The 13,599-nt window shown below is 38.1% G+C and overlaps 1 protein-coding gene across 3 annotated transcripts in view; it reads right to left on the reverse strand.

The window, feature by feature from the left end:
- Positions 1–13,599, reverse strand: part of FBLN1 (fibulin 1) — an 83,376-nt gene that overhangs the window by 45,540 nt on the left and 24,237 nt on the right. For all 3 annotated transcript variants that reach the window (XM_080559308.1, XM_080559307.1, XM_080559309.1), the window contains exons 4-7: positions 7,892–8,063; positions 5,433–5,492; positions 3,074–3,175; positions 1,663–1,800 (exon numbers count right to left, since the gene is read on the reverse strand). In XM_080559308.1, the coding sequence (XP_080415434.1) occupies positions 1,663–1,800; positions 3,074–3,175; positions 5,433–5,492; positions 7,892–8,063 (472 nt within the window). The remainder of the gene's footprint in view (positions 1–1,662; positions 1,801–3,073; positions 3,176–5,432; positions 5,493–7,891; positions 8,064–13,599) is intronic.

The following is a 13,599-nucleotide window of genomic DNA, read 5'->3' on the forward strand; positions in this document are numbered from 1 at the left end:
TGCAGAAACTTCCTAGCTATAGCATACCTTGGCTTTCCCATCTATGCTATGGACACAACAGTAGAGACAACTGCTTATCCCTAACGGTTGTGAGATTCAGAAAACGATTGTGGGGCCTACTTTAAGTTTAGTATGGGTTTTACATTGTTACAATTAATTGTTTTAAATCAACAGGGTTTTATGTGCTGCACAACTCAGTAACCAGACAAGTATTTTCCATGTCATTTTGCAAGGCATTTAAAAATCATACATGAAGATTATTCATTTTCTATTTTCATCACTATTAACACAATGTTAATAATTAACTTCACTACCATATCTTATCCAGATAAGAAATTTCTAAAGCTAATGGCATGCATAATTTAATGACTGTATTCCCATTTTTCCACCAGAGAAATATTGTTAATACTTGCTGGTAAACTATTTGTGGGCCTAAAACTGATGTCATTCAAATCAGCATGAATTTTACTTCAAAGGGAGCAAAGTTGGACCACAATACTTTCAAAAAACATCATCCATATGTTCTAGGGGTTTTGTGCTGTAGTTTGTTTATCAGCTTTTTCTTTTTCTTTTTTTTTTCCCTCCAATCTATTGTTCATCACTGATTACTCTGTGAAATAAAACCCTACACAGAATTTTGTCTGAGTACACTTACTCAATGGAATGAAATTACAGACTGTTTTTAAACAATTCTAGGCTCTGGGGGAACAGACCTTTTCGTAGTGGAAACCAGTTCTACACCATATGGTGTTTGCTGCCAATTTATCTTTGCAAAGGTAGCATGTCAGGTGCAGCTATGGATACATGTAACAGCATACTCTGAGCTAGATGCAACATGAAATCACTAATTTCTTTTTTTTTTTTTTTTTTTTAAAAAAAGACTATTACCCTTGTGTTCAAACACAAGGCAGCACTGGTTTTAACCTTTTTTTACTTTTACATCCTCAAGAATGTTGTGATTAAGAAGTGAATCCGATTGTAATGAATTTAATCCTCCTGAAGACAAAGGCTTACTTTTTTTTTTTTTTTTTTTTTTTGTCCCCAAGATGCATCTTATCTTAGCATTTTCAAATTGAACTGCCTGGTCATTTCACTTACCACTTTGCACTTAGAAATGTGCAAACTTGATTCTTTGAGATGAAAATAAACCATCAGATATGTGCCAGGAGCAGGACTTCGGCACTCCACTCATTAAGAGCAACCAGTTCACAAGACAAGACTAGAACTAGCCAGAAGTAAACACCTAAAAAATGCATACAGTGTGAGTGTGGGTTCTTCAAAATCATCTGCTTCAGTCTGCAGATCAGCTCTTGTCACATAGCACAACTTGACAATGTATAATAAACACAGCTCTCTCTTCTGGAAGTCTTACCATAGTCCACAGGCAGCCTGTATTTGGTATTTGCAAAGTGACAGGTGGAAAACTACTGTCCCAGAAGAACTAGAGCTGCCTGTGTGTCCCTGTGTAACTACGGCTTACACACATATTTCCCAAAACATAAAAAGAGCAAGACATGATGATGGTTTAATGTTTGTTTGTTTTGGTAGTGTGTTTTTGTTGTTGTTGTTTTTGTTGCTGGGTTTTGGTTTTTTGTTTGCTGTTTTGTTTTTCTTTTTAAAATGTAAATCTGGAAGATTTCAGTTTCTCTGCCCAGGACATACCTTTACAACGACTGTCATCAGTTAGTTCATAACCAGTTCCACAGCTCGTGTCCCGCTGACAGCGAAAGGATCCTAATGTATTGACACAAGTTTGTCCAATCCCACAGCTGTGTGTACCAGTGATACACTCATTAATATCTGGAATATGTAAAGGGAGGGAGGGGATAGCGGATGGAGAAAGAAAGAACAAAAAAGAGTAAATAAAAAACACAAAACTACTGGGGAGAGCTGAGACCAAAGGCTATCTGTGGGCACACCTCCAACCACTGATTATTTTGGGCATCAGGTTACAAAGAATGGTGTAGGTTTGTCCTCACACTCCCAAAATGTGGCTACTCCTCTCTGTTCTTAGAGTGTTAGATGTTTTGACTAAAAGGACTAACAACTGCTGATTCACCGTACTTAAGAACAGAAGGAAATTGTACCAAGTGCAAGCAAAGGACCAACGATCACCTGACTGGGTCTAGTAGCAGATGATTATAACTATAGTGACTTATTGAATGCAGCAAACTTTCAGAAACGTTTCTCTTGCTCTGGATCCCACCCACATATGGCTTAAGGACTCCTCAGGCCACAGGCTGCAACTTTCTACTTTCTAGCTACTGATAGACGTTTGTGAATTTTTCATCTTTGTCTTGAATCCATAAGAGTATTTGGCATCCACACGTCATATGTAAGTTTTTTCTTTTTATATTTCACATTAGGCTAGTGTTAATCTGACCAATCATCAGTGTCTGTTTTATATTCTGAAGTTTGTATCACAGCTACTCACCTAGACCCCGTTTTCAGTCAATGAGAGAAAAAGGCATTTCTGATGAGTAACACTTTTCATCCTAGAACAGCTACTCAAAATATGTGAGGTGAACTGGAAGTGCTTGTTTCTCTCAACCAGGAAAAAAAAAAAAAAAAGGTGCCTTGGCTGACTAGCTCAGAAGCAGATGTCCACATTATATACGTCTGAAGTCAAGCGTGATGTGCTCTATCCCAGCCCATTTCATCTGATGCCCGTTTAGTTTTTGTACTGGGAGAAAATGAACAGCTCTTCCCTCTTGACTAATCCCAGGCCACTAATGATACACGCAACTTTCAACCTTTCTGTCAGTTGTGTCCTCAACAAGCTGAAGAATCTTACTCTATTTCATCTGTCTTATCAATTATTATCTACTACTCAATTATCATCTACTACTAAAATAGAACACAGGTATTTTATTTTGGCTTTGCTCACAAGGAAAAGCTAAAGATCTACTGTGTCTTCTTTTTAAGATTTCACCTCCTTTCATTGCTGATATAAACATATTCTGATCTCTTCTGACTGGATTTTTTTTCTTTCCTTTTTTTTTTTTTTTAACCTATTCTTGCTCTTTTGAAATAAGAGTGTTGATTATCGAGGTAATGATTTTAGTTCTTTTACCTTCACAGTTGACACCATCTGGTTGAAGTTGATACCCAACAAAGCAGGAGCAGACATAACTGGATCCTGTGTCTCTGCACTGCTGAGAGCAGGGACCACCACCTAATTGGATATTTTAAGAAGTCTTATAAAATTAGGATGCTCTTCACAGGGACTGAAACAAATCAAAAATTTACAGGATGCTTGCTGATTTATTTAGAAAACCAAATAACTAAATACACACATATTAGAAGAAGGAAAAGGCACTAGAAGCATTTGCAATTATTGATTTTTTTTCAGCACTAAAAATGAATACAAGGAGGAAGTAAATTAAACAGTTGCTCATAAACCCATCATTGTTACAAAGTGAAGGGAAAATGCCAGGAGCTCAGAAAGCTCCTCAGATTTTGCCTGATAAGTTATAACTTTGTATGATTACTGCTATACAATAGGGAATAGAAGAGGCATTACCACAAGTTAATGAAACATTTTCACTATTAGCTGCACTTGGCTTTATTTTCAGCCTTTAAATATTAGAACCATACTCCTGAATTAGCTACGACACATCCTCTTTCCTATTCAGCAGGCAGGAAACATGAAAGGGAAAAGAGTATTGTAGGTGACAACAGGTTTAAAGAACATAAAAGACTTAAAACATACTACGGGGATACTAAAGATCTAGTGAAGTATGTACAGGAATCACAAAGGACATGGAAGAGAGCTGGGGTTGTTCTGGCAACAGAAAGAGAGGACACTAAGAAATTTACACAAAATTTGGCTCATCATGAAGAAAACATTTTTTCTGATCTCATTCAGAAATAAATCAATATTAGAAGCTTTTAATATTCTTACAATAGAGAAAAGGTTAGATACTTACAACTGTTTGTTTTAAGAATATTGATATTCTTAGTACAAACAGATTCTATCTTTTTCTGTTTTTCAGGAGAACGTCTGGATAGGCATTAAACAAAAGGCTTGAGATAAGCACTATCAATGTGGGCAAATGCAGCTATTATAACTAAAACTTTCAAGTGAATTAAAGAAAAACATTTTTTTAATTATCACAGTTTCTAATGAGAACAGGGCGATTAATACACAACAGAAATTTTGGTCTTCAGACGCAGTACTGGCAAAGGCAATGACATTACAAGGAACAATAACTTTGAGGTTGAGATGGACAGTTACTGCTTTCTGAACCTCTGCTAATAATGTGAACTCCTGTCAGCCAAAGTAAAACCTATCATGGAAGTGCTGGAAGAACAGAATTTATTTCCTCATATACCATGAAGGTGCTCTAGAGCGAAGTGTTGCAAGTTCCACTGCATAGGAAATTTAAGCTTCCCGTGGTAAAGATTGGAAAATCACAAGTAATTTTAACTTGCCAAGTTTATCAGAAAATATATTGCAGACAGAAACTCTAATTTGTAATTAGTCACACCAATCCACCTCCTGAAGACGTATGATTAAATGACAAATGCAACAACTGATTACATTAAGAAATAATGCTAGGAAAATATGTAACATGGTGTTTTTTTTATTGTGATCTCTTGTAATTAGCAGCTGGAGACAGCGGTTAGAGACAGTTTGGGCTTTGTTAGAGCTCATGTTGGCTTTTGGTTAGAGCCAGTGTTTGGCTAATGACCTTAGTACATGTTTTAAACCTCTCTAGAGTGTAACAGCAATACAACATGCATCACAGTAAATCATCTCGCAACTGGAATAGAAGTCCATTAAATTGATTTTAGCCTAAATACATTACTTAGTTCTGAAATGCTTGTAGAAAATAATAAATCACTGCTATTGTAAGTTTATAGACATGTAAATCACACAGGACAAACAGTAAATCAGAATACTTAGCAGAACAATATCCCAACAACACATTCTTCCCAGGAGGCAGAACAGTCTGACTAATAAGGACACTAGCTGCTTTTCTTCCTTTCCTTTTTTTTTTTTTTCAGGTGATGTATCTCAAAAGGAAACAAGTTCCATTTCATATCCAATCACTCTGATCATCCAAAGAGGAGAATAAAGGAATGCACATATTTAATAGAGACTCCATCGATTCTGAAGAATCCAGAGTACTCCATGGGTTCAGCGAGTAACACATCTGCGTTGTTATCAACTAGAAGTTAAATAAAAGTTAAATGTATAGTCTAAGCTTCAGCTGGGTAAGTTTAATACCACCATGGCAGACAATGCCTTCCTTTAAGAACAACTGAGGCATCACATAATGGCCTACTATTTCATCTTCATTCTGTTCTTTTTACCCTTAACTAGACTAGGCAAAAGGTTTGGGCTAATCGCTAGATCTACACCTAGTTAACTTCTGTTGGAGACAATCACAAAAGAGCTGGCTAACAGGACTAGTCACCTGACTTACCTCTGCAGCCATCATGCAGATAAGGATCTTCTTGGTCTAGCTCCTCCTTTGAAATTTCAACTAAAAAGAGTAGAGAGAGACATTAGAGGAGAAACACTTTTCTTCTCACAGTAAAAGGCTGCCTGCTTGGGATGTGATTCAGACCAGTTTTGGATACAACAGGACAAAATTAAAGAGCATTATTTACATATTTTGCAGGTATTTCATTCTTAAATTTGACATTCAAATGCACATGCCCATGAGGCATTTTCCATCTCACTGATTCAATATGAAAGTCATGCTGTGATCACAGATTACATATGGGCTGAGATTTTCAAATGCAGGTTCTTACCATTAGGCTTTTAACCAGAGCTTAACCTGATTTTCATAAGACACGTTGTTGAGGCATGCTTGGTTTCCACTGACTTTATAGTAGCTTGGGGTACTCACAGTTTTAATGAAAATCAGATTAACCTCAGTTATTTATTTAGACTTCATTCCAAAAAACTCCACACCCAACTTTTGGGCACCTAATTATAGCATTCTTTCAAATATGCTTCATGATCAGCAGTACTTCTGCTGCATATATATGTCACGAGAGTCCTTTATCTCTATATGGAGGGCATAAAAGAGCTGAATACATCTACTGACTGAATCTACTGCATCTACTGACTGAATCTACTGCTTAGCCAGAGAACTAGCTAATGGACTTTTCCAATCCTCACACTTCAGAAACGGTAGGCTGGTAGTGAGATGTATAAAAACACAATCTCAAAATACTCTGGTTATTGAGCAGGAAGCTTAGCGCCATTGCAGTACTCATCCGTATGCCTTTCAACCAATTTAAAAGCAAATACTTGGTCATGGATCTGGAAGCAAATCTGTGAGCAGTGGCACAAGGTTGGGTTGGACACAGACCTCTCAAGCCATAAGGATACATTTTGGTCATGCAGAAGCTGTTGAAAACAGTTTGCTCAAGTCTTGTCTGACTTTGTAGAGGACTCTGGGGATGCAGTTACCCAAGACTCCTCTTTATGTGACCAAGAAAGCATCATACATGGAGTCTGCCTTACTCTCTGCAGCAGAACACCTTGTGTGTCTTGCTACTGCGCAATACAAACACAAGGTACTAGTCTAAGAAGCTGCCATACAAAACAGAGACTGACCTCCTCTTCATGGCAAGGGAAGGTGCTGTTCAAGTATTCTTTGCTCTACCTTCCTACAGGTAATCTTTGTTGTTAATAGGGCTACCTGACATATGTCCAACCACATGTTTTTTTCTTAGTTCAATGGTGAGAACTTTGTCCTGACCTGCTTGCTGACATCTTCATTAATGGTCATTGTAAATGCCACTTGCCCATAGAGGTAAGTGGAGAAATACTGTACATTATGCTTGTAATTCTGGATTTTCAGGTATTGATATATTTCTCATGTCACACAGATATTTTTAAGTCTGCAAATTCTTGGTATTAACACAGTAGTCTAGGTGCAAAGTATCTACTGCTGTAGTCATTTCAGTCAGTGCGAATGGACAAGGGCAATTCCCCTGCTGTGACAGCAGTACACAAAGAAATCGGCAAGCCAGTTCTAAAGGTTACTTGATAAGGGTGTACAGTGACATATGCCAGTTTTCAGAGACCTGAAAGAAATCTGCTAACACACTGGCTCAAGCACACCAGCTCAAGTTTTTGTGGTGGGGTTTAAGTGGTTGATTAGGGTGATGTTTTTAAAATCTGCCACTGGTCATCTTCAAGCCAGAGTGCATGTTTTCAGTGCTCAACAGCCCATGAAGGAGGGAGGCAACGTTCTACAGCATGACTTTCCTGCAGTTTCAGTTCAGTCTGTTAAGTGAAAGATGAAAAAAAAAAAACAGGTCTGTCAGTGTCAGTACGTCCACACTCACTCTCTTCAGCTCTGTGGACTATGTATGGAGAAGTGTGTCATGAGCTGCTGCTGTCCAGATCTCCCTCTCATCTGACAACATCGAAGTAAATGCAGAGACACAATGTTGCCCAGAAATGTTCAGTTCTCCTAGACAGACTAAGCATTTCAAATCTGTAGGCATTTGCCTCACACAAAAGGCAACATTTGAATTCTGCATAGCTAGCAAATGCCATCTGGCTTTCAAACCCAATTAAAAGAACCAATAAAAATAAAATTAAAAATTAATAGCTTATACTCAGTTTCTAAGATAAGGAACATCAATGGCTGAAATAACTGTATTACAGTTAAGTTCTGATACAAGGAACTGAGTGACCACTATTTAGCTCTTTTAATCTCTTGTGATATACATTTCAGCCATCACTAGCAAAAAAAAAAGAAAAGAAAAAAAAAAGAGGGTCAATATACATGTACATTAAATTACTCAAAGGAGGTCTCAAGTTAGAGGAATTGCAACAGGAATTGTTTAAAGTACAAGCGCTCCTTGTACCCCGTATCATTTCCTGTCTCAATCTTTCATAGTTTGCAAGGTAAAATACCCGGTTCCTTTTTAGGAGCATCATCACTGATGGACACATCAGTGCCTTCTTGCCCCTTCACACAACAAGCTCTGAAGACGATTCCACATTGGTATCCTATCTTCAGGTTGGGTTCACAACTCTGTCCTTGAACTTGGGCAGTCTTTCCCAGCAAACAACAGTAACAACATTTCTGTTAAAAAAAAAATAAAAATAAAAGTCACATTTTCGTCCCAGACAAATCACTGCAAGTTTTCTCAGTAGTTTCAATAGTGTTATCTCACCTTGGCAAACTGCTGGAAATTTTTCCTGCAAACTCTTTCAGAGCTTCTGGTATACTTAGGTTCAGTTATTTTAATCTATAGTTGAGTTCAGTAGGCTATAGATCTGGCCTACACAGAGCCACACCTGGTACCCAAATCTAGTTCTCCTAACTATTGTGTATGTTGAATGTGTGTGCACAAATATACCAATATGATGATGTGGAGGACCAGAATGTAGGAAGGACCTATGTATATAGAATGACAAAGCTCCATGCCTGCACACCCCAGTTTTGAACAGCAGTGAACAGCAGGAACTCTTTAACACCTCTGCATCCCTTTTGTGTCCAGATCATTAAACTGAGGCATAATCAATAAAGTGTACGATTCAGTTTACAATTAAACTGCCTACCCAACTTCCCCCCCCCAGAATACCCTTCTCAAAACTAACAGACAAACAAGCAAGCAAATATAATTAATCCAAAGCTAGTGTTAACAGGTCATAAAGAGAAGCTTTTCTACTCTGGAGAACAGACCACATGGTTAAGCATTATTTAAAAGCACCACAGTCCTGACATGGCTTCCAGCAATAAAATACGACCCACACCCTCTAGACAGGCTGAACTGCAGCCCAGGGATACACCACAGAAGTGAACACATAAGTTAATCCTGTAGAGGTTTACTTTGATTTTTAATTAAGCAGAGCAGATGGAATAATAAACAACTAAACATTGAATTAAATTTCTGTAATTTGGCACTTTAAGCACCTCGCTTACTGAAAAGGAGGTAACCATTACATTTCTTTCACTACTTTGAAACTACCTATATTCTCAAGTTTTCCCATATAGGGCATTATACATATGTTTCTCTTGCTATATGGCACTAAAAGGTTCTTTTAAAGCCTAAAGCAGCATGAAAGTAAAATAATAAAGCATTTTTTCCTCATTTCTTCATTCTTTTTTTCTTTGAAGCATTCTGAATGAAGTCCATGCTGTAGACAAGCATGCTATTTTGTATTATTTTGTGTTTACTTCTTTTATATACTCAGCCGAATCCCTCCCCTGCTGCAGAATGCTGTATGGCAGGAACTCTTCCCTCCTGGACAGTACTGGGGTCTTCCTTTCATGCCCGCCATAATGCTAAGATGCACATTTTCCCTTATTAGCTACTGTTTGACTGGACAGTTCCTCACTACCTCTTTATTATTTTGTTCTCCAACTACATCTGTACAGTGGCAGATGCTCTGGTTTCATCACTAACATGTCTGGGATACTTCCATCTTTTCTGGATTTAAAAATAAAGACTTAATGATCTCTTTCAGGAATTGCCACATTTCTGAGGATTTATTTTGTCTAACATCTTTCTGAGGCACCCTTCTCAAAGTTTTTAACATCTGTCTATAATTTTGGTGGATTTCCAATTCTCACAAACATAAATTCCAGACAGAAATCAAAACCGAGCTGAAGATTCATTGTTTGACTTAAGCTTGTGTATTTTGATAACCAAATGTTGAATTACTGAGTACAGCTGATTGATGCCTTGCCAAACTGTCATAGTATATCCTTTTGGATATCCACACTGGCTTCTGCTGTTAGGCATATTAACTGACTCACATCTACCTTGTCTTGTCACATGATGCTCAAATTGGGAGTTAGAGTTTCCCTCGATGTTTTTGAAGAGAATGATCATTAATTCTGCTGTTCTTGAAGTGCTGAATAACCTTATGTTCTTTATCACCTCCAGACTGAGTCAGAACTTAAAGAAAAATCTGTCTCCAGCTAATGTAAATCTTCAGTATTGAGCCTGCTAAATTTTGCAATGTCCATGAGAAACTGCATCCCCATTTAACATAACTGTATGCATTGAACCATTTGTTCAAGCCTGTATTTATTTTAATTGTGCATGATCCATCTTGAATTAAAAATTTGATAATGATGATGATTTATGTTGATATATCACTGGCAAAATGATTCAGAAATGAAAAGTGTCAAACGTTTTCTTAACTGATGTTTAGGGTAACTGAATTTTATGGTAATTGACCCTAAAAGATTCTGTACCGGCAGTCCTGAAGCCTAAGATTTCCTGTTCAACTAAAGAAATAAGATGGAGAAGCTGGTGGATGGCCTTATACTCAGAGCACACTCAGGACTCTGTATACCTGCATATTGTTCTGCATCTTATTTGTGAACTTGGAAAGTTGCTTATTCTCCTTTTCTCTCAGTTATTCCACTGTGGAATGGTAATAATATAACAGTGATATGTCTGGTTTAACTGATGTTCTCAGAGCAGTCTGGCATTCTGAGACACAAGGCACTATGTCATTATAACCATCACTACCCTGGTAAGATTAATCTCAGTATATTCTTTTTCACACTAATTCTTTCCAGGATTATTAGCCTATTCTGAAGGACTCTTACCCTTCAGTTTGGGATGCAGTCTAAACTCTATAGAACTAAACTCTAGTTCAGTTCTCAATGTGTTTGCAGCCATTTTCCAGAGGCTGCCAGCTGCCTCGAAGCGTATTATGATGACCATTCGCCCATTTGCTAAAACCACTGCTGCCTTCATGGATGGTATTACTTAGGTACCAAGTGGTTATTACACACTTTCACTGCCTCCAAGTCTTTGTTTCTTAAGCAGTCCTGACAATAATCTCCAAGATTTTTCCTTTGCTTCTCCTGTGTTATTAGCAAAGGTCTATGCAGCATCAAAGCCATGGCTTGATCTTCACGTTAGCATTGGACCAGATGACCTCAAGAGGTCCCTTCCAACCTTAATCTTTCTGTGATTCTGTGACAGAACGCTCTGTGGCCCTCATGCAGTCCAATGATCCTTTCACTGCTCCTATTCCTTGCCTTCTCACAGAAAGGAATAAAGATGGGAGCACAAGCACATACTTCAATGTCATACAGTTACTTCAAAAATAAGCATTTACTATACTGTCCCGATAGCTAAAGTTGACTGCCTTGAGTGAAAAATCACTGGTGTCTAACAAAATGAAAATGAAGTTTATATACACACACGCACACATTTCAGTCCAGCAATAGTTACATGCAAGAAGTCTGGAAATTTATGTTTTATATGATTAGGAAGCATTTGAAATTGCTGTTGTTTATAAGCTCTGTTAATTAGCTACATTTAATAATAATTCTTTATTATTTATGTCACCATTTAAGTTACCAAAGCTTTAAAAGTAAACCATGTACTAACATTGGTTTTGTATGTCTGTCCACAAGAGGTCTCTCACTTGCTGAAATCCAGACTACTCAGTAAATGCTATGAAAAATGGACTGAGAAAAATACAAGCAACTCAGAGGAATTTTGCGTAACTTTTGAAGAGCTGAACAAAAATTAAAACAATGCTCAGCAGGCCTAAGTAATAAAACTTTTATGATCAACTAATATATACAAACAAAATATTCTTGACAAAATTTGAGAGAGAAGGCCATATCTTGATCTTTGGAAAAAGAAAACATCTAGGACAAATTTTGGGAAGATATCCAAGCACCTTAAAGAAGGTCAGATTTGTACAAATTTCCCCCCTTTTGCAGAGCTGCACAGGTAGAAGCTTTTGTAACACCATGTCTAAATCTCTTGTATCAGCAACAAATCCTGAACTTGTCATTTGAGGAAGATTTTAAAGATCAATGAATAATTTTGCATTCATTTTTTTCAAGGCAAAAAAAGCTAAAATTCCCAGAAACTGAAGGAGTAGAATTATGTCCATCATTATTACCTATGCCTGCAGCCTAAAAGTGTAAAAGCTGAGGCAACTGTTTTCGTAACATGGCCTTTTTATCTTCTTTCCAATTGCATGTTTTGGATTCAAAAGAAAATTAGCTGTCTCAATTACTCCAGTAATCCTCATAAATGAGATACTAAACTACTCTTCCTGCTTCCTTGAAGGAGACAAAGAAGATCCAGAAGATTTCCTGTGCTACTTAAGCTAAACTGAAATAGACCAACCTAAGCAAAGTGAGATCCAAGCCCATGTGAGGTGGGCTTGATATGAAGTTAGTTTACCACACCAGGGCACAGTCACCAACTATATTGTATGCCTCCAGGTCATCACATTCAAAATGTTATCAGCAAAAGAAACGATGAATTGTTCACTGATACTAGATCATAAATCATCTATGTCCATCATGGATCAAGGAGATCATTTACAATAGTACTAGTACAGCTACCCATGTGTATCTAAGTGTTGACTATTCCTATTAGAGAGCAGTGGGGCAGAATGTGGGTCACAAAGGTTAAATAGCACTGACAACGTTTATACTAGTAAATTAAACAGGGACAGAATATGGGCTCTAGCAATGTCCCGCAGTCATCTCCACTGTTTAAATAACAGCAAGCTGTAATGGCCATTAACATCCTCTCAGACAACACTGAAGCATATTTGGGGGTTAGCACAGGCCAGAGAGCGTTCCCAACAGCCCTCATGCATGTGTTTTGCAGGGGAAAGATGCCAGTTACGTGACACGAGCTATGCTGAGTCATTTATTCTCAGGGCTAGAGATCAAGCCCCAGTCCATTTTATTTAATAATACAGCTGTCATCATGAAAACCTGCCATCTTTAAAGAAGCCTGGCCATTTTAAAAAACATCACTAACTTCTCCCTTATACTGACAAGCCCACATATGGAAACACCAATCCATTGATGGGAAAGTGTGTTTCCTTGAACAGTTGCATTCTGTTTTAGAGTTGTGCCTTGGCATGTATTTAAAACAGTGCTGCTATTATAAACACGTCTCTAGTAGCAAGCACTTGAATCCCCAGAGTACTTGCCATCACAATCTGTGTTCATCTGTTCCTAGCCCCTCAGCGTACTGACACAGAGGGCTAAATATTTTTTTTCTTACCATATCCAAGTAGGGGCAACAGGCTTTCTAAGGGTACAAGAACCTCCATGCCAGGAGGCAGGATGTATCCTACACATGGTCAAGAAGTGAGAGATATCCCCTCAGTGGTTCCATCATCCCGTACTCTACCATAGAGCTACATCATGCTACACATGCAAACAAGTTTGTGACAACCCAACATCTAGCTCAACAGATATGTCACCTTTCTTCTACTCACAGCGAGAATGTGAATTACTTCACAACCCCAGCATGGAATCATAGAATGGTTTGGGTTGGAAGGGACCTTAAAGACCATTTAATTCCTACCACCCTGCCATGGGCAGGGACACCTTCCACTAGACCAGGTTGCTCAAAGCCCCATCCAACCTGGCCTTCAACACTTCCACAGATGGGGCATCCACAGCTTCTCTGGGCAACCCAGACTCACCAGCCTCACAGCAAAGAATTTCTTCCTTATATCTAATTGAAATCTACCCTCTTTTAGTTTAAAGCCTTGTCCTGGCACTACACTCTGTGACAAGAGACCCTCCCCAGCTTTCCTGTAGGCCCCCTTTAGGTACTGGAAGGCAACTATAAGGTCTCCCTGGAGCCTTCTCCTTCAGGCTG

This window comes from Anser brachyrhynchus (genome assembly GCF_964034855.1).
Source record: "Anser brachyrhynchus genome assembly, chromosome: 1".
NCBI lineage: Eukaryota > Metazoa > Chordata > Aves > Anseriformes > Anatidae > Anser > Anser brachyrhynchus.